The sequence below is a fragment of the Prinia subflava genome, chromosome 4, assembly GCF_021018805.1.
Source record: "Prinia subflava isolate CZ2003 ecotype Zambia chromosome 4, Cam_Psub_1.2, whole genome shotgun sequence".
Lineage (NCBI taxonomy): Eukaryota > Metazoa > Chordata > Aves > Passeriformes > Cisticolidae > Prinia > Prinia subflava.
Window position 1 is genome coordinate 71,300,775 of NC_086250.1, and position 24,022 is coordinate 71,324,796.

Genomic DNA, 24,022 nt, shown 5'->3' on the forward strand with positions numbered 1-24,022 from the left:
AGTACAGCCACAGGTCTTGGAAGTATGGACAAAATGCTTGGAAAAACCTCTGACCTGACATAAAATACCTGAAGATCTTCAGCCTGACAATTGTCTGGCATCTCACTCAAAGCACAGAAGAGCCTCCAAGGGAAGTTGCTGGGGGATAATTATAAATCCCTTGGGATCCAGGCAGAGTGGGGACTGTCACAATGATGCTGAGAGCAGCAAACCACTTCAGGCCTGTGTGGAAAGCCTGTGTGCTTCCCAGGGCTCACACACATCACCTCCCCTTCCTTCCTCCCTCTGCCACTTCCCAAGAGTTTCTCCTCAAAAGAAACAATGATGACAAACACCTTCAGCTCCCACCATTAATTAAATTTCCATCTCTGCCGCAAGGCAAGAGGAATAAAAGGCTAACGTGGGGATTTCCACTTAGCAAAAGCCAAAAACAAAAAAGCCCCAGGGGCGGTTCCCAAAAGCAACAGTGACACTGCCTCCTACTCCACCCTCAAAGCAGGGCCTGGCTGTGCCACTTCACACCATTCCACAGCCAAAACTCACCTTTCCACCCAGTTCTTGTAGCTGGGGATGTCCTTGGCGTAGAGGAGCTTGTTGGAGGGGGAGTCCTTGCCCAGGCGGTGCTCGGAGGTGGAGCAGGAGTCCATGAAGGTCTGCGCCACCACGGACAGGCAGGCGTCCGTGATGCTGTTCTTGTGGATGTCAAAGACAAACTGAGGGTTCTTGATCATGTTGACCCAGAAGCGCAGGGGGAGGCTGCAGGAGGGGTGGCAGAGGGGACAGGAGGGGACAAGGTCAGTGCATAGCTCACGGGCCTCGCCGTGTGGCATCACGGGCGGGCGGGAGCCAAAGATCACGGTGTGGGTTTGAGGGGTCTGGGATAAAATTTGCTTAAATTTTCCGTGGGAAATGGATTTGTGGAGAATTCCTAAAGTTTGCATGTAGCCCTGATTTCATGCCTGAGATGTTTTGGTTTGTGAAATTTCTTTCCCAGCCGATTTGCTGTACACAAACAGAGATGTTTCCTTTACTATATCTTTGTTATTCACTCCTTTTTAGAGGAGGGACTTCTTGATGGCCCTTTGGCTTGACCAATGTGGTTGAAGAGGTGTTAATTTGGCATCCAAACATACTGGTCTCTGTAAATAGTATATAAAGGAATCGTGTTTTGAATAAATCACTCTATAGCCTTCAGACAAATCATGGAGTCAGTGTGACTTATTTCGTGTCCTATAGTGACACTTGCATACAAATGCATACTGTGTGAGCCTTCTGTCAAGCTTCTATCAAATTAGGAAATGGTTTGGCTCCTGATTTTGATGGCGTGAATTGTAACATCTGTACCCTCTCACCCTTCTCATGAAACTGAAAAGGGAATAAAATCTTTTAAGATGCCTCTCAGGAGCTCCCATCTCTAGGTCAGAAAAAAGGTTTGGCTGACAAAAGCTACGCAATGAATTCCTCCACAACAAAGTCTAGGGATGGTAGAGATGTCACCTTTTGTCCCTGTTATCCTGACAAGGCAGCTTTTGTGAGCCTTACAGTCAACACAATCTTGTTGGAGGTGCCCCTAAATTAATGGGAGTATAATTTAGGTGACGAGAAACACCCTGACTCTCTCTGTGTTAAGGTGCAATGGAAAGTTCACCCTGTTGGTTGCTCCATCAGATGAACACAGGTGTTGAACCCACAAAAATTATTATGGTATGGGTCACAAAGCACTGGAACAGGGTGCTCAGAGAAGCTGTGGCTGCTCCTGGATCCCTGGAAGTGTCCAAGAACAGCTTGGACAGGGCTTGGAGCAACTTGGGACAGTGAGAGGTGTCCCTGTCCATGGCAGGGGTGGCACTGGATGATTTTAAGGTCCCTTCCAACACAAACCATTCTTTGATTCTACACATTTGTCACTGAGGGACTTGGCTTTCAGCCCTCATAGCAATCCCATGGGAGGAGAGGTAGGTAGAGCTCCCAGTGGAGACTGGGAATGCTCATGGCACAGCCTGTGTGCTTGGACACCACGTTCTGTCACTCTCCACTGCTCCAGGCCAAGCCTGCACATGAACCCAGTACCCTGAGCAGGAAGCAGTTGCTACATGACAGGGAAAGCCCCGTTGCCTCAAGGAAAAAATAAAAAAAAAAAAAGAAAAAGAATTGGGAAACACGTATCACAGCCTTTGATATGAAAATATATCTGCCCTAACCAAGGAAATGTAATTCCAGTTGCTATCCAGAGCCCTTTCCCCCCCTTTCTCCAAAGAGCAGCTCATTTGTATGAGATGCCCCGAGGTACCTTGTGTGAGATACCTCCAGCCTTTGCCTCGAGCCTTTTTGTCAGGGCAGATGCACTGCAGTGATCATGGCCCAGGCTGGGATGCGTCACTGAGCACAGAGCCCAGCTCCTGTCTCTCTCTCAGGCAGATTTTAAAGTCTGCCTTCACTCTCTGCATCTTTCCATTTAGCAAATTCTCCTGATATTCAGGATAAATTCCCCAGTTCCTCCCATTTGCTCACTGTGTTCACAACACTGTAAAAAATTCATCTCCAAGTCTGATAGATTTTGAGTAGCAACCTTCTTGACAGAGGGTTGACACCGTGTTCTCCTAAACCTCTGTGTACTCTCCTGAGCCAGCAAAATCACAGAACAAATGTAAGGAAAGCCCCACACAGGGAATCCTGTCAGCCAAGTCCAGGAGAAGAGGGAGATGCTGGAAAACACAGAATTATGGAGTGCTTTGGGTGGGAAGAGACCTTATAGATCATCCAGTTCTACACCCTTGGTGTAGGGACACCTTCCACTGTCCCAGGTTGCTCCAAGCTCCATCCAACCTGGACTTGAAGAGTTCAGGGATGGAGCAGCCACAGCTTTTCTGGACAGCCACAGCTTTTCTGGACAGCCTGTCCCAGGGCCTTAGGGAAGAATAGGTAAAAAAATGGCAATGAGACATGATGGAGTTGTGGGAATTAAGGCCGGGAATGGAGAATCATCACTGGGGGGATGAGGTGGACGAGGGAACCTTGCAGAAGTCCTGGTGCAGGTGTTGGATGACAGGCACAGCCACGGTGAGGAGCAGGGGGTGTGTTTGTGTGCCTGGGCGTGGGGAGGGGATGGGGAACGCTGTCCCTGGCTGCTAATAATGAAGCCCTGTGATGTGACTTTGAGTTAATTTGATCTGATTGAACAGATTTCTTCACACTGCCCCTTTTCCCACAAACGCACACACTCCTGCCTTCCCCCCTCCCCCCCTTAAATAAACCTCCTGCTCATTTAGGCTGAGTGGCTGCAATCAGCCTTAGATTAGTGCCGCAGATAATGTTAATAATATGCTAATGTTTCATTAGTTGAAAGCCTCTTTGGTGCATGGGGTTTCTTTTTTTATGTCACCGGCGCTGTGACGATCTGCCAACAGCATGGCAGGGAAAAGGGAAAAAAATGCATGAGCTGGGAGCCCCATGGCTCTCCTCTGCTGCTCCTTTTCTAGTCCCCGTGTTTGCACAGGAGAAGGGGAGGGAGCCATTCCCCAGGGAGCTCTATCCAACGGGGAGACTCGGCAGAGAGGAGGTTTTTCTCCCCTGGTCCTGATTTTTCCTGCTGTCCCATTGCAGGGATGAGGAGGAGCTGGCAGCTGGAGCAGGGGCTTGATTCACAGTTTGCCACTGATGTCACTCTTTGCCACTGATGTCACCCTTTGTCACTGATGTCACCCTTTGTTACTCACTCCAAAGAAGATTCACATCCAGCTCCAGACCCTTTAAATGCTTTGTACCGTTGGAGATGCTCTCCTGGCCTCCAGCTGTACCCACCCAGGAGGGTACAAGCCTCCTGTGGGTGCTCCACGTCCTCTGAGGATGTTGTTGATACCTTAAAATTTTCAGATACCTCAGTGTGGGCAAACAAATAGAGCTGGGAATTAAAACACCCAGTGCAGATGAAGCCAATAGTGTTGAATCCTCTCCCATGCCTTCCTAGATATTCCTATGTGATCCTGGGCACTGCAGCGATTCAAAACTTCATTTTTCCTCATCAAATCCCTCACAAACCCTGCCATTTCCATGCAACACAGGGCAAAGTGGGGCCTGTTTAGCGAAAGTGCTCCGACCCTGACAAAATCCTTTAGATTTTGGGATCTTCTGACTTCTCCATTGACTTGGCAAGACTGAGCCTCATCCTCTGAACCCCACACCGGGGTCCTCAGCTCCCCAGCAGTCAGATCCCAGACACGCTTCCCTCTCCTCTCCTTCCTGGGCTGTCTCCCTCACTCACCAGTTGCTCTTCCAGGTGTGCCGCACGTGGGGGTCGTGGATGTTGTGCTTGTCTGCCTGCTCATCCAGGAAATCAAACATGTACTTGATGGCCAGGGGCAGGGCACTGCCACGGTGAGCAGTGCTGAAGATGGTCTCAAAGAGGTCGTCCACGAACTTCTGGAGGGTGCCCTGGGGGGAAAAGGAAGGAAGGAAAGAAGAGCATGAGGTAACAAGTGGGCAGAGGACCTTGAAGTTTGGTACCCCACTGAAAACAGGGCATGTCTGTGGATCAGACCAAGGTGTGATTGAAAAGTGAGGGCCATCTAAAATCCACAGTTAAATGTGACACGAGCTGGGAATTTCCATACAGGTGTCTTTAAGCAGGAATGTTTATTGTCACAAGAACCATTACACTTCATTTCCACACAGATTCCTCTCTCTGCATCCCATTCTCAATGCTTCAGTGCATCCATGAGACAAAATCCAGCCATTTTCCAGGCTGGCCTTCACCCAGGGCCACTTTTTAGGCTGGGAAGAGAAGTTTTAGGCTGCAGAGCACAGCAGAAGGTGCCATGGAGACAAAAGGGTGGAGAGAACCTCGAGAGGTCGTGGTTAATGTGTAACCAGTGTCCTAAATAACACAAACTACATTCCCAAGAGGCTTCCTCATCTTTTATTCCCCACTGGCAGGAGAATCCCAGATCCAGGGCTTGGAGAGTCACCCTTGTGAGGAGTTTTAGTAGGAAGGAGAGGAGCTGGAATATCTGAGGGTGACCAGGCTGGGAGAAGGGGACAGCTGAGGAGTTCTAGGCTGGGTTTGGGGTGGAACCAGGCAGGGCACGTTTTCTCTGTCACCAGAGCTTCACAGGCATTTATGTGTGGACAATACAGCTGCTAAAATAACCAAAAATCAACTGAATCTCCAACAAACATTCCCTGATATGAAAAATTTCCTTTCCTGCAAGATAAAACTCTGCCCTTTCTCCAAAGACCTGGGGAAGAAATGTCTCCTTCCTAGAAACAAAGCCCTGGGTTCCACCAGAGTGGCTCAAGTTTACCCAGAGCTAACAAACACTTAATTAGAAAGCTGGTGTCCCTGGCTCATTCACTGCTTGATTTATTCTTTGGGAAACAAACAGGGGCACCTTTTGCTTTTGGGAGCTCCTGGGGAGTGAACAAAGCCCTGCAGCACATGTCTGACTCAGAAAGGGCTCCGGAGGGGAAATCCTCTTGGTCTGACACGGAGGAGCTGCCCCCGGGTTCAGTTCCTGGAGGGAATCAGTTCTCTACATGCTCACCCTCACAAACGCCACGAAAACCTCCGAGGCTTTCAGGGAAGAGGCTCTTAGGTATCAGAGGTCAGGGATTTACCAGAATAAAAATCAGTGTTAGTTGAACAAAGTATTCCTGGGGATTGTATTACAGCAACTGCTCTCCCTCTTTCCCTCCCTCAAATGGTCACAATGAGAAAAGAAAATTGCTTGGCCCAAGAGGGGAAACAATAAAACCTCAACCTTCCCACTCTTTCTGTTGCTGTGCAGGTTTTGCAGCTGCTTTCCTGTCATCTCCACAAAAAAAAACCCAAAAACACAAAAACCAAAAAACCCCCAACAGTATCCAACAAAAAAACCAACCCAAGTGTTGAGTTTGTGACCCAGAACAGAAAGCAAAAGCAGTTCAGTGGTGGGGTAGGAGCCATATCCCCAGACAACATAAATCAGCACCAGTCCAATGCTTGCTGGTCTACACCAGCTGGGGCCCGAGCCCTGGGGAGCAACACTTTCCTTTTTCAACATTTTTCACACGTCGTGTGATCCATAAAAGCCTCCTGATGCCAGGGAATGGGGCATGGACCAGGGGCTAAAGACAAAGCCACCTTTCCTCCAAATCCCTCTGCAGCTCAGACAGCCTGAGTGGGGCTGCAGAGAGAGCCAGACATCAGAGGCAAAAAGAGCTGAGGAATAAATGAGCAGGTAAATCTGGAAAGTAGGACTTAAACTAGAGATGGAAATGTTTCTGATAGGCAAACTCACGCAGCATTCGTGTGAACACGTGGAATTGTGTTTGTGCCTGTTAATACCCTGACAAAAAATGAAAAAAGTCTAAGATATGGATGTGTTTAGAGACTCAGGTCAGGATGTCCCTGCTCTGCCCACACTTGATTTAATCTGTATTTTCTCTCTGTGCATGCTGTCTCACTGTAAGGTCAATGTAACCCTCTCCAAGTCATCAGCACAAGAGTGTTTACTGGGGAAATGTGGAAAAGGATTTGTACCACAAAACTCAGGATTTTGTGATATAGGAGCCATTTCAGACTGTGAGGCCTGACACATCTTTGGAGCCTGCTCTGAGCACCTACCCTGGCTCTTCACTTGCTCAGTTTTGGTACAAATTACAAACCTGTACAATCAACAACTCCACCACCTCCTGCTGTGCTTTTCCACCAGTCTCATGGTCCTGGATTGTTACTCCTCATTGCTTTTCCAGTGTCTCTTTTTTCTACTCTGCTTTCAAAGCTCATGCTCCTTCCCTACATGCTTGGAACTCACCTCTTGCTCTACTTCCCCCCTGTTCTTCTCTTTTAACCCAACTTTGACAACCTTTCAGTAGCCTCTCCCTTTTTGCTGGCAAGAAATTCCTCCACACCCTCAAACCCCCTGCCCCCCACGCCCCCCACCACATACCTTGGTGGCCAGTAACCTGGTCAGGTAGATCTCAGAAACCATCTTGCTGCCCCGGTCCCCCTCTTTTTGGTCCCCATGCTCGTGGTTCTTGACCAGGTGCCACATCTTGACGCCGCTCTCCAGGTCGGGCGTGATCATGGGCGTGCGCGAGCGGAGGCTGTCGGGGCTGCCCGTGTAGCGGATCATGTTCTCTGCAGAGAAAACAGTGGATCATGTTCTCTGCAGAGAAAACAGTGGATCATGTTTTCTGCAGAGACACAGAGCCAGGGGTGGTCTCCACGTGCCTCTGCAGCCCTTGGGGTTGGCATTTTCAGGAATCACGCCGGTGGCGTGCCATCAAACTCATTTTTGAGATATTGTCTGCATGGTTGACTCAGCAAAGGCAAGCGGTGTCACCAAGCCAGGTGTGGTGTCAATGTCTACACTATTTAATTAAATGAGGTTTAGACACTGATTTCCAGTTGTTCATAATCTTTGCTTCTCACCACATTCCCTGGCAAGAGGCACTGTCAGTGTCAGACACTTCCCAGGACTGATTCAGAGGGTAGCACCAGTTCCTTTTGGTAACCAGTTCCTTATGGGACTGGTTTTCCCATATTTTTATCCATGCTGTGCCATGCTGCTTGACATAAAAATATTGGTGTCTCTAATGTGATCTCGTATTTAGCTCCTCATCCCCAGGTTTAGAAGGAGCTGCCTCCCCTCCCTCCCTTGGTGTCAAAGCAAACAAAATTCCTGCCCAGCCATGCTCCTCACTCCCTGCTCCAAAATCTTGTTTTGACAGAAATCAGCCAGAACCCCCAGGTGGACATCCACAAATTTTCTCTCCAAGATTTCTTTTAACCTCCAAAATTTACCTTTCTTTGCCTCTGAGTGATGGCACAAGGCATTCCCCTCTCCCTGACCTTCCAGCAATGTTGCCTTTTCCAACCATAATTATCAGAAGGGTTGCACCTTTCTGTAGCAAGATCTGAATCAGCCTCATTAATGCATTACCAATCTCTACATATTAATTATCAGATGGAATACCCTTTTTCTCTCTGGATGCTGTTTTCTTAATTGCAATTAACAATCACTTTTTGACCCACCACATCTTCTCCTCCCCCTGCCTCCTTCCCTATTCCCTCCTCCTGAAAAATCAAATGGCAAAAGAATTAAAGAAATCCAACAGAAATTAACCCCCCTCAAGTCTTCCTTTCCAAAGGTCACTGTGTTATTCAGTAATTGCAACAACATGGCAAAGAGGATGAATATTAATAAGGCCTCATGGATCATTTATGTCCTTGGAGAAAGTGGAAGGGGGCACCTCTGGACATTGAGTAACTGCACTTTCCCTTAAGATAAAGGGGGTAAGAAGGATTGCAGATGCTTTTATAAATTAAAAATATTAATAAAGCGATATGACAGCAGGTTGGAGGGGGGGTTGCAGCACTCTGGTTGCACTTTAGGGATGTTTTGCTTTGCTGTCCAGCATCACCTGAGTGAGACATGGACTGGAGGGAACCGTGGTGCAGGGGAGGAAGTGTGGGAGGGGGTGGGTGACACTCAGGAGTTTGGCCCTGCAGAGGAGCTCCCACCTGGTGTCCCTTTCACTGCTGTGTCACTCTCAGCTGTCTCGTGGGGACAGTGGGAACAACAGCCCCCTGCTTTGAGATCTGCTGATGAAGACCTCAAACTCTGGGAGTGACATTTGGTGATGCAGGTGGTGATTTGGCAGTTGACTGTACAGACGCCTCCTTTCATTACTGAGGGAGGAGAACTTCCCAAGAGCAACCCAGCCACTCAGATCACCAGTTTGAACAAGATGCCAGAGTTTTTAGATGGCTAAATCCTCCCCTCCTGCCTCCTTTCACCAACTCATCATCTGCCCATCAGTCTCCCTGCTGGTGCTCAGAGTCTGGTGACCACTGTGATGTTTGGGATCTCTTCCCAGTGCTCTCCCAGTCCATCCCAGCACACAAGCCCTTACCATACTTGCTGGCTGACGTCCGGGACACCGTGGAGTTGTTGACAGCATTGTAGGCAGTGACTTGCTTGGAGACCAAAGCTACCACAGATCCATCTGGGACCTGCAGAAATCAAAAAGGACTCTGTCAATAAACTTCTGAAAAGTGGCTGAGGACCATGCCCAGGGCAGCATGAGCTGCAAATCAGTGTCTCTGTGGGCAGGGCACAGTTTGCCCTCAAAGCTTCAATTTGTTTCTTTCTTTGTTTGTTTAGTTGATCTAGTAATAAAAAGGGACAAAATCTGCTGTTACACAGCCAGAATCCTGAGCTTGGACAAAGGGACAACTGGTGACAAACAGATTCTGCTCCATTCAGGCCCTGATTCAACGCCCAGTGAGGACAATGTGAGTCACTGAGTCATTTAGGTTGGAAAAGGCCTTTAAGATCACAGAGTTCAACCATTAACTCAGCACCACAGCGTTCACCACTAAGCCATGTCCCCAGGGGCCACATCCAGAGGCCTTTTAAACACTTCCAGGGGTGGTTTTTGCATTAACCTCAGTAAATCTGACAATAGGTTCATCCCAGGGAAGCTCTTAGGCAGAGCAGGAGCGTGAGAATAATAAAATCATCTGAGCTACTTCAAACAGGCTTGGCTGTCCCATTAGGATGATAAAACAGATGTGAAATGTTCCATTCTTTCCTCCTGGATTGCAGGTGATGGCTGGGTTCAAAAATTCAAAAATTCTGCATTTTCCACTATGATCCTGTCAACCTCTCACCCCTCCATGTGTCAAACGCACTGCTGGACTGAAGGGACTGCCACAGCTTCTTTCTCTTTGTGGTGTCAGAGGGTCTCAGGTGTGGAAAAGCAGCAGGTTTGGAGTGGCTGATGCCCAGGATGTCACAGGACAAGGCTTTGAGGGCCCACAGGACTTTTTTAAAGGAGCCAGACTCTCCATTTCTACAACGAGGCCAATCATGTGGGTCCCATATCAGAAATGTTAACAAGCCCATGGCTCAAAAGAGCCATATCAGGAACATCTGTGATAAATAAGACATCATAAAGAGGAGATGGGTACAAAAAAAAAAATCCCTTCTAACGACATCCAACTCTTGTCTGTGTAATAATAATAATAATAATTAGCACTTGCATGGAGTTTTTCATCTTCAAAGCACTGCAGAGGCTAATTAAATAGCCCCGCAGCTATCATGGAAGGCAATTATTGGCTCTTTGTAGTTTTAGCCCCACACCACAGATGGGGGAAACTGAGGCAAAGGCAATCTCAGTGTCTGTCCCAGCATGCTCCGTGTCAGCCTTCAGGACAGCCAGGAAAATGATGTTTCCTGAGGACCTGGCCCAGCTCATCATACTGCTGGGAGCTCGTTGCCTGAAGCAAAGAAAACATGGAAAAAGCACAGAGAGGGGAAAAAATTATGCCTGGTTTGTTGATGAAATAAAGCAGGAAACATCCTTGCTCTGTCTGGAAAAATAAAAAAAAATCAAAATCTGCCAGTAATGCTTCAGTCAATCTGAAGTAAAAGTTTTGTTTGCTTTTCAAATTATTGCTTGCTGCCTCCTCAGCTTAGCTCTTAAGTGACAAGAGAAAATAATCTTGTTATGAAAGAGAGATTACTGAGGTGTGATGGAGGAAATGACAAAATTGTCAGCATCGGATTAAACTTAATGAGGTCTTTTTTGTTGGTGTTTTTTTCAAGGGAGAAGTCTTTTGGTCAAAACTCCACTTTTTTCATTAAATCTGCCGCTTGTGTAAGACATTTTCAGACACCTCTAACCCTCTCTTATGGATTTCCAGGTCATGCAGGGATGGAGGGAAGCAGAGCAGGACACCTGGACCAGGTTAAGGATCAAAAAGAAGAGTTCTCTGTAATAACAACTCCACTGCCCCATGGCCCCCAGCCATGCTGTTTTCCACCTCCTTTTTCCAGTCACCAAGGCTCCCTCTTTCCATTTTTCTCTCTTCCATCCTTCTGAACCCTGCTTGCATTAAAAGGCCATGGATACATTGGAAAAAGGGGGCATGGATGGCCTTGGATTTGTTTGTCTGCATGAGAAATGTCAGCTTGTGTTGTCCTCATCTCCTCTTCACCACCTCCACTCACCAGAGGTGTCCTTGGAGACAGAAAGAAGATTTTTTTCCTACCCATGGCTTCCTCTCTAGAATTGTTCAGGATAATTGGGACAAGCACAGGAGGGGTGTGCTCAGCATGGGGGTTCTGCCTAGTTATTCCCCACTCAACCATTCTTTACCTTTGCATCTTAGAATAATAAAAACCACAGGATTATTAGGGTTGGAAAAGACCTTTAAGATCATGAACAGCTGGGCTCTGCAATGGTTTCACCCAGCACTGCCAATGCCACCACTAACCCACGTCCCCAAGTGCCACATCTGCAAGCTTTTGAACACTTCCAGGAAGTCCTGATTCACTTCCCTGTGCAACAGGATAACATTTTGCTCTTTATTCTGTCAGAAAGAACATCTAACTCCTACCCAGCCCTCTCCCACAGGTACCTGGTAGTGTGCCAGAGTGTTGAGCCTCTTCCAGTCGTTCTCTATCTTGGTGGTGATGTCCTCGTCCTGGAGGATCATCCTCGCCCCGCTCGCCTGCCGCCACTCTGCAAGGAGAACAGGGGCAACTGAGGCAGCTGCTGCCTTTTTCCCAGCCTGGAAATGAAACTCGAGGTCGTTTTAGTAAGGAGGTAATGTAAGAGCTGTAATGTAAGATAATATAAGAGTAATAGATAGAAAATATAATTTCAAGGCCTTCAGGGGCAGTTATGGAAAGATGCCCACAGAAGTCCACCGCTCCCAGGGGAGAGTACATTTTTATAGGTTTTGGGAGATTAGCATAATTGATAAAAAACTGCAATTAGGAGGACAAGTGGTGATGCAATTCGCTCCCCAGGTCAAGCCCCTTCTCTGGAGCCCCCTTGATGCCTTCAGTTTTATCTTTCATGTTTTCCAGACTCTGTGCTGCCCAGAGGTGCAGCTCTGAGCTCACAGTCAGGGTCACTCAGCTCTGCACAGAGCAGGGACAGAAAACAAATCCTTTTCTGCTGAAGACCAAGGACAACTTTCAGCCCAAAAGCACAAACAACTGAAGGGAGGAACAAGAAGGATGGGACCTCACAACCTGAAGCTGTAATTGGACAATTAAATCCCAATATGCAAATGGACCAAAACTTATAAATTTGTGAGACCTGGTGACCATTTGTCCATTTTGTGACCATTTTGGGTCCACCTTGGGTGCAGCCCTGGCCAGGCTCTTGTCCTGCTCAAGGTGTACCCTAAAGACCTTTTAATAAATATTTACTTTATTCTCTTAGCTCTGTCTAGTCTCTGTTTCAGGCCAGCCTTCCCAATGTATCACCCCCCTCAGCACTGGCTGTACTTTGTCCAAGAGAATGTATCTCAAAGAGTTGTTCTCAGCCTTGGATCCCAAAAAGAACCAAGATAGCTCAGGGATCCTGCACTTCCTGGGGCTTGGGGATCTGGAATTTTTGTCTTTCTGCCTAGGGAAAGGCCATGGAAAATTACTGGGAAAACTAGCCACTAATACAACAGGTTACAGAGCTACCAATATATGTGTAAAGAATACAGGGAAGATATAAAAGAAAAAAAAAAAGCAAAAACCAAATGGCATCACAGGGAGACGCAGCCTGGCACTCCCCGTGCCCAGAATCCGTGTGGATGCTCCTGTGTGAGCACACCACTCATCACCTCTACACCCTGATCATTCACAATGCTGAGCTCTTCATTCACTCACAGCTCCCTCGTGCTCCAACACGGCTGTTCCCAAGGCCAGCCTGTCCCTGCCTGTGTTTGCCATCCCCGTGGGACAGGAGCAAATGCCACTTGATCCAGGGAGAGAAATCCTGGTCCTCTCAACTTTGGCAGCACAGACAGAGCCTTCAGCAGTGCCTGAGACCCCTGTCCCTGCCAGGACCCAGCCCAGAGAGGGCTGCCCTGGGCACAGCAGTGTCTGGTTGGGCACAGAACCTGTGCTAGGCTCAGCTCATGCCCATTGGTGCCCCTAAAATGCTTCTGGCATCTCAAATCCATGAATGGGCACCAGGAAGACCTTAGGTACAGGCATAGCCATGCCCACAGATTTTTGTTTTTTATACATTTTCCATACATTCACAGCTCTGTAAATTACTATTCCATAGTTATATAGCTCCTTGGGTTTTTCCTGCCCTTCCTCTTAGATTTTTAGAATAATAAGCTAAGCTTCTAACACATTTCTGAAATACTGTTTAGTTAGAAGAGGACCTACAAGAAGAACACTTTGTTTTCCAGTCAGAATCTGAGAAGACACAACAAGAAACGGAGCAAAGAAACCCTGGACCAATTCCAATGGGGCAATACCCAGGGAAAAATTACCAACTGCTCTCCTAATTGGCCAGTGTTTGTCAGATATGATAATTTGTTAAACTTATAAAACTTGTAAAAAGGCAACACCAGGTTCACCCATGACCACTGGGACACCTGGAAGCTTCCAAAAAAAGGCCTGCTTTCTATTTTACTATTTTAACACTGCTGTAAGAGATTTTCTCTTTTGATATTAGGCAATAAAATCAGAGGTACAAGGTGGGGAAAATCCAGGGACAGATCCAACCTTTGCTCCGTGGAGGATGTAAATTTTACAAGCCTTCAGCACCTGCCTGTGGGCAGAAGGGCTCCTGCTTCTGCCACTTCTCCAGCCTCTACCGTGGAATGATGAATTCCTGCAGCACTGGAGCAGCCCCTCACTTCCCAGGGTGCCATTATTTTTCTTGCTCAAGCCTTGAAGAACGCTCCATGAAATGACAGAATCATTAAGGTTAGAAAAGACTTCTAAGATCGTGGAGTCCCGAGGTGGATTGCCACAGCTTCCCCACAGAGGACTCACAGACTTGCCTGAAGCAAGGAAAACATAAATGTGACCAAAAGGAGAGAAATTCTGTGTCAGAGAAAGCTGTGCCTTCATCACGGGCAACCTGGACCATTCAGAGCTCTCCTCTTGGTTGTCACATTTCAGTCACAGTGACCCAACCAAACACAGCTTAGCCAGAGCCACAGCAAAAAGCCCATTCATTTGCAGGAGTTAATTAAAATGAACTCTTGGATATGGAGACATCACCTGCCACCCTTGCTTGTTTTTCCTAATATAAAAGTGCAAGGACCGTTGCAAATTTCTTTTGGTTTCAGCACTTTTCTTATCACATAATTAAAATGCAATGGGAAAGCTGCACTTGCCTTTATTATTCATTTAAATTAGCAGGAAGAGGTCAGCAACTGTGTTTATTGCTGGGTGTTGCTTTGGCTGGAGATACTCAGGGTGAGCAAAGGTTGTGTTGGCTGAGCACTGATCCTGAACTGCCCTTTGCCTACTCCAGCTCCTCAGATCCTCACCTACATCACCCTGGTGGAGTCTGAGGATGATGCTCTCTGCTCCTTCCCACCTGGACCAGGTTTCTGCCATCTAACAGGTCCCTGGCACTGCTTGAAGAGCAAAAAATGCAGGAGTTTGGGCTGGGATGGGAAATGGGGCTCTTAAAATTGCCCCACTCAACAGCAAAGGCAATTCTGCTGTCACAGAGGGTTTCTTGTGTGCCTTCCTCATGTGGTCATGGGGACAGTGTCACTTGGACTTCTCTCCTTCGTGGCTCTGCGTGTCCCTGTGGTCCTTATCTCCCCTGACTCGCCTTTGGAGAGACACACGCTCGTGTTTTGGGAGGGATGCTCGGGTTCTTGGTGTTGCACCGGGCTCAGCTTTCCTCACTCTGGGCTTTATTTGTGCCCCAGGGCTGGGAAAGGTGCTCAGAGCAGATTTCCCTCTGATCCAGGGACATCCTGAGATGTTTCCTTTTGTGCACAAACTCAGGGGACTCCTGAGCCCTCTCCTTGGCCTTCCTGCAGGGAGGGGTCGTGTGAGGAAGAGTCAGGACCAGTCTGACTGCACGGGACAAGGAGGAAAACCTTCAGGAGAGCCTTACAGCTTCCAGTTTCAGTTTTGCAGCCTGATTTCCCTGCCCAAACACAAATCACTTCACCTCTGATGCTTCACTGAGCACCTGAGCAATGACAAAGGACCCCCAGCTGCCCCCAATTCTTCCTGGCCTCACTGCTCCCCTTCTCCACCAGCTCAGGGAGCACAAGCAGATCTGCAAGGAACTGCCAAGGAATGGGAAGGGAAAAGGTGACCCTGCCATCCATCTCCAGAGCATTAAGTGAGCCCTGTCAGCCCTGTCCTCGCTGGCAGCTCCCTGTCCCCTCTCTGCTGGGATCTGAGCACTCCTCTGAGCCCGCACAAAGGACAGACACACTCCAATCCAATTTGTTACACTTCCACCTTCCAGAGAGAGGGAGGAGAGGGGGAGGGAGGTAAAAATCCCATTAACTTTATCAAGCCTTCCAATCAGGAGCAGTGGTAAATGCAAACTCAGGAGACAGCTGCTGTGAAGCCTTTATATTTCATTCAGCAGATAGTGTATCTTTTTATTGCACGCAGGAATTACTTCTTCTTTGCTTTTTTTTTCCTCTCTCTCTCTCTCTTTTTTTTTTTTTTTTTTTTTTTTTTTTTTTTTTTTTTTTTAAGAAACAACCTTTCTGTTCAACTTGACTGGGAAAAAGGAAATTCCAGGGGCCTTTGACAACGAGGTGCTTCTTTGAGCTGCAGCAATGTCTGGCTAGGGAGTAACTCTGTGGGGAGAGGGAAGATGGTGAGATGTCCCCCTGCACCTCAAATCCTACAGAAGATGTTACACATCCCTCCTGCCTTCCCTCTGATCCAGGTCCAGGAGGAGAGGAGAAACTCAGCTCTGTTTCTGGGGTGGAGGAAGGGCCATGGCTGGAAATAAAAGTTTATCTCAGAACATGGAGCTGAAAAATGCCAGAGAAATATTTCGTCCTGTTTGGAGTGAATCATAGAATCATAGACTGGTTTGGAAAGGATCTTAAATCCCATCCAGTGCCACCCCTGCCCTGGGCAGGGACACCTTCCACTGTCCCAGGTTGCTCCAAGCCCCATCCAACCTGGTCTTGGACACTTCCAGGGATCCAGGGGCAGCCACAGCTTCTCTGGGGCCTCATCATCCTCAGAGTAAAGGATTTCTTTCTTAAAACCTAACCTAAAACCCCCCTTCTTTTAGTTTAAAACCATTTTCCCTTGTCCTGACACTCCAGGCCCTTGCCCAAAGTCCCTCTCCAGCTCTCCTGGAGCCCCTTTAGGCACTGGAAGGGGCTCTAAAGTCTCTCTGGAGTCTCCTCCAGGCTGGGCATCCCCAGCTCTCCCAGGCTGTCTTCAGGTGAGATAAATGCAAACTGTCTGTCTTACCCTATGTATGCTAAAGTCAGACCAAGTTTAAACATTTCCAGTTTAAATGAGCCCCACATCCCAGCACTGCAGGGCTGGGGAGGAGGTGAAATCTCACCTGACACAATGAACCTGAGAGAAATCACTGAGAGCAAGCCAAGCCACCACCTCAGCACTCCCTTCCAAACAGCACCCAAAACCCAGGGAAGAGCAAACACCTCAGCATGAAGCCACATTCCTGTTTTGTGACCCTCACACCCTAATGTTTTCCCAGAGCTGGGGCGCTCCATGTGCAGGAGAGATCTTTTAAAAATGGCAATAACAAAAAATCACCACTGTGGAAAGAAGTCTTTCATCAGAGGGCTGCAATTTGGGGGGGTTTGGACTAAAACGTAACCTCAGGGTGTCCAAAATAAAGGTTTTCAGCTGACAACCCCCTCCAGGAGTTTCCTGGGCAACTGCCAAACATTGTGACATTTGCCACACGCACAAGTCCCTCTGCCTGCAGCTACCCTGCGTTTAACAGCTCAAAACAACTCATTAGCTTGTTTGCTTTCTGCCTTGTGAGCAATCTGGCCTGAGCGTGGACAGAAAGCCCAGAAAATGGTGATGGGAGCAGGAAACGAGGCTGCTGTTTGAGAGCCACAGGTTTCCAAGGCCAGATTGCAGCCATCTGCTCTGCTCCAGCCCCTCTGCAGCCCCCAGCATCCAGCTCAGGCTGATCCTGAGGGCTCTGTGATGATTCCTGAGGGCCAGCAGTGCTTTCAGCTCTCCCCTTGCTGCCCTCAGCATGTCTGAAGGATGCCAGGTGCCAACGAGCATCATTTCCCTGTGGAAAAGCTGGGATGGGGCTATGGGTGGGTTGTGGATTCTCTTGTTCCTGTTTCACTCATGCCAGCCCTGTTCCTCCCACCTTGTTATCTGCATTGCTGCTGGCGAGCCTCTTCCACTGGATAAGGGGGTTTTTATTTGCATTTTAATTGTTTTTTACCCCAACTGCCTCATCCTGGCCAGAGCTGCTCGTTAGCCAGTCTGTTGTCACTGTGGGCGAGGCTGTTCTCTGAGGGGTGCACATGCCCATGCCAACTTTCTGGAACTTTCTGCTCCTCAGCACCACTCAGGAGGTCACAGAACCTCAGACTGGGCTGGGTGGGCAGGGATCTGAAAGTTCCAACCCCTCTCTATGGACAGCTTCCAGCAGAACAGGTTGCTTCAAGCCCCTGTCCAGTCTGGTCAATATTTCTTAAAAAGCAGCAATCCTGGATGCAGAATTGTCAGGCTCCAGCTGGGGCCCTGCACACACACACACTTCTGGTTCTCAGAACTACAGCAGAATCCAATTAATCCCTGTATTTACAACACGCAGGTAAAATTCCTGCATCTCATTATGGACACATCCTTCATCTTCACAGCAGAACAAACCCTTCCCAGCCACACCCAGCCTGAGATCTGAAGGAACTGAGCTCCCTGGACACACCAGACAGGTCAGGAGACGTGGCTGTGAGCCCCATTCCTCTGCTCTACTGTGCCCTGGCACCCTGCCCTGCCTTCCCTCATGCTCAGCCCACCCCTCACCCCTGCCCTGCCGGCTCACAGCAGCTCCAGAGCTGTCGTGGCTCTTTTCTGGATGATGTACGTGATCTGTTCTTTACTGCTGCTGGTTTTGGCAGCTTGTTTCGTTATTCTAACTGCCTTTGATGAGCAATTTCTGTCAGGAACTCCTCCCTCCCCTACACAGACACACACTCAGACACTTAACTTTAATCCCTGACCTCTCATTCCTGCCTTCATTACTGCTGTGAGTTGTTTCTTGGCCTCGGTCCATTCCTTCTCCTTTTGGTTCCTCTACAGCTCAGCTGGTTTTATAGACTCCATCATTTCCCAACCCAGTCTCTTTCACTGAAGGTCACTGAGGGCAAATTCTGGCAGATTCAGCCACAATGGAGTCCTCAGCCCTCCACCAGACACCTCAGCAATGCCCTCAGCAGATTTTTTCTGCATTTTTTATAGAATCCTTCAGGTGTGGTACCACACCTGCCTGTGGACCCCAAACTCAGACACTCACTCCTCAATTCATGTATCCTTTTTCCAGGGGTCTTTGGCAAAAAAAACCAAAACAGTCCCACTCATGCCTTTTCCAGAACCTTGCCCAAGATGAATTCTGTGGGCAGAAAAGCAGGGTACTGGACTTTTCAAGTCCTCAGGGCCAAAGATTCCCTAAGCCAGGAAATCTGTTTTCTGTGGCTTCATTACTGAAACTTTAAGTGTTTTCAGAGTAGGCTTGAATATTAACATAACTAGCAAATTATGAGTATTTGTGTTTGTCAAGGTTAAACAATTTGAGTCTTAAGCTTTCCAGGCTAAACGTGAATTTGCTTAGCAGTGTGTGGTGTTCAAAGTTTTTACTGTAACAGTTAAAGCACAGAATTTAAAGTTCTTGTGCTGCTCAGGAGTATGGGGAGGCATTTTGTGTGTCTGACAGTACAGTATCCTCCCTGTCTGTCCTGCAAGCTCTAAATATCATGCATTTGTATTGTTCCATGGGGTTTTCATACAGTGAGGTTTGGTGGAGAAAAAGGAGAAAGACCCCAAAAAAGCCATTATTATCCCTATAATGTCCCCTCTGCCCTGTCACTGTGTGTGGATAGAGCCATAGCTGGCCTGTCATTTCTTTCTGCTAAAAAGTAATTCACAAGCTCCCATACAAAGCTATTTTGAGAATGAGAAGTCCCTTTAACACAATAATCTATTCTGATGGTGAAAAACAAATGCACCTTTCATAACAAGGGGTCTGCCTCATGAGAACCAGTAAAGAAAATATGTGAACAACCCAAGAACAGATAGATTTGACGGACAAGTAAAATACCTTTTACTAACCAACAGAATAATTAACAAGAAAGTTATTAACCAATTAGAAGTTACCCTTGAGGTTTGTAAACACTGTATTAAAGACAGCATGGGGCCATAATAAAGGAGCCTTCTGAACTCTGATGGTGTCACTCTGTGTGTTGAGACCATCCCAATAACAACTGTGACCTCCCTGCCTTGCAGGGGCTGTGGAGAGGAACTGTTGGGAAAGATGAAGTAGAAAGACCTTGCGAATATGGTGGTTTAGATTCTGGGAGTATGAGATCAACAGGCGAGACAGAAATGAAAGCAAGCTTTGAAATTTAGGGTGTGGGGTACAGGGCCATCAGCTAGTGAACAACGATGTGCCAAGCTGAGGGCCAGCTCCCTTGATTAAACAATGCCCTTCTGCTTGCCTTAGGTAATGGGACATTTCTATTGGCTGTATGTAAATGTTGTTATCTTGTATTAGATTGGTTGGTCCAACTCATACTATTCAACTTGGAAAGATATTTATTGTACAGTATTCAGAACCTCCTCCTCTTATCCCCTCTTTTACCCTGCCCTTTTCCCCCTCTCTTTTCCCTCTTTCCCCCCTCTTTCCCTCTTTTTTCCTGCTCTCCTGGCCTGCTTTAGCTGTGCCTAACAGCTCCAAGCAAGGCCCTCACAATAAACCACGTGCTACCCCTGCTACTTTGCTTATAGAGACACTTTGTCGCCGACTCTACCCTCTTGGAGATACTCCTTCAAGGAGCCAAGTGTCTGGATGGAGTCTGAGCACCCCCACCTCCCCTCTGCCCTCCCAACCAGGAGCAATCTCCTACCCAGGTCCATGTCAGCAGCCTTGGGCCGGTGGGAGCAGGGCACGTTCTTGAAGATGGCATCGAGGATCTTCTCCTTGACCTGCGTGATGGTGTCGCAGTTGAGGATCTTCACGGGCACCTCGGCGCTGTTCACGTTGTCGGGGTTCACGCAGCTCAGCACCTGGGGGGGAGGCACCACAAGTGTCACCCTGGGGCTGAAAACCCCTGGCTGCCCCCCTCGTGGTGTCTGCATCCTGTAATATCGATATTCGATATATTCGAATTATGATATTCGGGATGGCGGGAATAAAGATGCAAAACTCCGATTTTCTTCGGAGGGCACGGAGCGAAGGTTTATTGAAGGGCACATCCCTTTATACAGCACTTTGGTACAATGAATATGATCATTTAAAGCTTACACCTTTTGTAAACATCTTTGCCAGTAAAAAAGTTGGAGAAACACCAGGTGTCAGGAAGAGAGTATCTACAAGGGTTCCTCCTAATGATTGGTTGGGTTGTTTGAGTTCCTCCTTATGATTTCCCAGGCCAGAGTGGGAGAGTTGTGCACTTGGCTTTCCCACAGGCTCAAGCTAATGTCTGAAGCCTGAAAACCTCTTATTTGACCACTGTCAGTGCCCAGGCTATGAGAGGGATCTAGTGTAGCAATCTACCTGAATAACTTAGGCCACAATGTTCTCCAGCCAAACTGCTTGTAGTTATTCTTATCAAACCCTCCGGAATTCATCAAGGTTACTGAGACATAAACAGCGCTAAATTAAGGAAGAAGGGCCTGAGAAACAGAATACCAAAAATGCAAGAAGTAGATAAAGGAGGCCCAACATGATGATGGGCCCAATGTGACCAATCACGTGTCCTGAAGGATGCACGCTAAAAGCATGGAAAATATAGAGCCTCCAATCAAATAACAGGTGAACAATGGACTTAGAATGTATAAAAATAGCTTAATGTAAACAATAAACAGCTTCTGCTCAATCATATTGGTTGGTTGTATAAAAGTCCTGAATTCCTGCAATCTAAGGCATAAAAAATGGGTACCAAGGGTATTCCCTCCCTCACATGGGCACAGAGGTGTGGTTTTCATTTAATCATGGAGCCACAGAAGGCTTTGGGTTGGAAGGGGCCTCAATGATCAACTCATTCCACCCTCTGCCATGGGCAGGAGCATCTTCCACTATCCCAGGGTGCTCCAAGCCCCATCCAACCTGGCCTTCGACACTTCCAGGTGTGGGACAGTCACAGCTTCTCTGGGCACCCTGTGCCAGGGCCTCACCACCCTCACAGGGATGAACTTCTTTCCTAACAACAGAAAACCCGTGAACACCAGCTGAGGTTCTGGTGCTTTCAGTAAAAAATATTTGTTGAGATATCAAGGTGACCTAATTCAGGAGTGGCCTCCTTGCACTGCCACCTGGCTTTGATAACCCCATGTTTGTCCATCTGCACAGCCATGGAAATGAGCAGCCCCTTCTCAGAAGAATGTTATTACTCTGAAATGCAGGGCTTCTTAAAAAAATGGAACACAAACCAACATCAAAAACCTTTGCTGCCACACACAGAAGAAGAAAATCAACTCAGCTGGAGAGGCCTCTCTTTTCAGAGAAGGAAAATTTAATTTTCTCCGCTCTGTCCAAGAGTAAATGCAAAGCATGTGGTGAGGGGGGATACCTTAAACGCAGAGTATTTAACAGCAATCTCCTGCTAATCCTTGGCTACATCTCTGTTGACCATTCTGCTCATTTCTGGTTGCACAAGTGTGAAGTCTATAAAGTTTTATAAACTTAGCACACCTTTGCACTTGAGAGGGGTGTTCAGTGATGCTCCAGGCTGTACATGGTCATTAAATGTTCTTGTGGCACTTTTACAAGTGCAGCTATGTTGGTTTTTGTGCCTTAGACAAATTTTACCTCGACTTAAATTCCCTTCTGTAGCATGAAAAGAGATGCTGGGCCATCCATCACTTTCCATCTTCACCTCCTAAAATGCAGAGGGAACTGAAAAATGGGGTGAAATCCTATCAGTCTAATTACACACTGCCTCGCCAGGCTCCCTTTGGTGATGTTCTGCTCAGCTGAGAGGGACTTGTGAAGATATCGCTTACAAACAGCTCTGTGGTCTCGCTGGATGAAAGGGGAGATGTAAACAGGAGATATTGATTAGATCATAATGCTATTATTTGTATGTCGCTTACAGAAGTATTGAAAAAGCATCAATTCAGATCGTAATAACGGCACAGATTTGCAGTTCTGGGGCGTCTTTCATCTCAAAGGATCACAGAACTGTACATAAAAGGTACTGTTGAAATGGGTCCAGTGTTGAAGGTCATTAGTTGGTTTTGCCCTCTGCAGCTCTCCTGGGTGTGGGAGTGGGAGCACCTCCAAGCCCTTCTCTCCCATTGACTCTGTGTGGCCTTGGGACATCTCATTTCTCTGGATTTGTGTTTATTGACCTTTTACTCCATCCTTGGGCATGTTTTTTTATCTGCCAGCTCTTCCAGCCATGAACTGTCTCTGAGTGTCTGTGCACACGCAAAGCTTGGCTCAGCTAAGCCCTGATTTCCACTATGGATTAGTGGCATTTAAATAATAAAGGCACAGTTTGTGATTACTCACATGGTGACCCTGGTTCTGAGTTTGGGTGGTTTTTCCTGAGACCAGGACATCTCAGCAGCTCCTGTCCCAGGGACAGAAATCCTTCTCTCTCTTCTGTATTAGCTGGAATGTTCCATGGAGTTTTCATATAGTGAGATTTGGTGGAGAAAAAGGGGAAAGACCCCAAAAAAGCCAAGCAAAGAAAAGCATTCTCTGAGAATTATAGAATTGTGAAATACTTTGGGTTGGAAGGAACCTTAAAAATCATCTCATTCCAACTCCTGCCATGGGCAGGGAGACCTTCCACTGTCCCAGGCTGCTCCAAGCCCCATCCAACCTGGCCTTGGACACTGCCAGGGATGCAGGGGCAGCCAAAGCTTCTCTGGGGATTCTGTGCCAGGGCCTCACCACCCTCCTCACAGGGTAGAATTTTTTAAATTTTTTCTGATTTCCAATCTAAATCTACTCTCTTTCAGTTTGAAATCATTCCCTCTTGTCTTGTCTCTCCAGGCCTCTGTAAACAGTCTCTCTCCATTTTTCTGTTGGAATTCCCATATTACAACCACTGAATCAGTTCCAGCTTTATTTCTTTACTCTATATTTTTAATAAAAGACGTCAGGCGACTCAAGGAAGGTAGAAGAAGGACAAAATAAAACAGAAATGAAGAGAAACAGAAACGAAGAACAATCCTATTCATATTCTGCTCCTTCTTAATCTCCTTCACCAGAGCTGATCTCTGTAAATCTGCTGAGATTCCTATCGGGATATATTTGTCTGCTCTTGAGATGTAAGAGGGAGAGCTGATTATCATCAAACAGCACAAAGCCAGCAGAGGAGGGCTTTGTTCAGCCTGATGTATAATTACTACCCTTTGCTGGCTGCTTTAGATCAAGCCTAAAAGGATCGGGGGGGATTTCCTTCAGTGAAAGTGATCACTCTGTGGCTGCATTTTTTTTTTCTCCCTTCTGCTCATTTTCTCCGTGTGTGATCAGTCCTCTGAAATTTTAGACAGCCACACATAACAGCAGAGAAGCGTCACTCTGCCAATTCAGTAGGAGAGTCGTGTTTTTAATATGCAAAATAAAGCTGTGACTTTGTTTCAGAATTAAATCCACCCCCTCATCAGACTTGGATTCAATCAAAGCTCAGCTCCAGACTGGAGTTAAAGAACACAAAGTGGCATTTCTAGCATCAGCCTAGCTGAGCTAAGGCCTAAGACAGGTCTAAGACAGGTCAAGGTCTAAGACTTGGAATTAAATGGTCTTCAGGGTCCCCTCCAACCCAAACCATCCCATGATTCTGTGACTGGACGCAGCCCTCAGAGGTATCTGGAGCTAAGTGAGATGGATGTCCCTCATTTGAAAGTGCAAATAAAATAATCTGATCAGTTTAGAGCATCTTCTGGCTGTCCTAAAGCTTGGGATTTGCTGAGCATAAAGATGGGAAATAGAAAAATTACAAGGATCACTGAAGGCTTAGAAAGTGTTCCTCATCCAGCAGGACTTAGAAGCTCAGTGGATTTAATGCATCCAGGGAAGAATGAAGGCCCACAAATACAGTAAGAAGAGA

General features: G+C 47.3%; 1 protein-coding gene across 1 annotated transcript in view; it reads right to left on the minus strand.

Annotated features, from left to right (window-relative positions):
- PLXNA4 (plexin A4) overlaps positions 1 to 24,022 on the minus strand; it is a 445,535-nt gene that overhangs the window by 17,446 nt on the left and 404,067 nt on the right. Inside the window, exons 25-30 of the mRNA XM_063397126.1 lie at positions 19,865 to 20,024; positions 11,408 to 11,511; positions 8,896 to 8,995; positions 6,927 to 7,117; positions 4,262 to 4,431; positions 544 to 756 (exon numbers count right to left, since the gene is read on the minus strand). Of these exons, the coding sequence (XP_063253196.1) occupies positions 544 to 756; positions 4,262 to 4,431; positions 6,927 to 7,117; positions 8,896 to 8,995; positions 11,408 to 11,511; positions 19,865 to 20,024 (938 nt within the window). The remainder of the gene's footprint in view (positions 1 to 543; positions 757 to 4,261; positions 4,432 to 6,926; positions 7,118 to 8,895; positions 8,996 to 11,407; positions 11,512 to 19,864; positions 20,025 to 24,022) is intronic.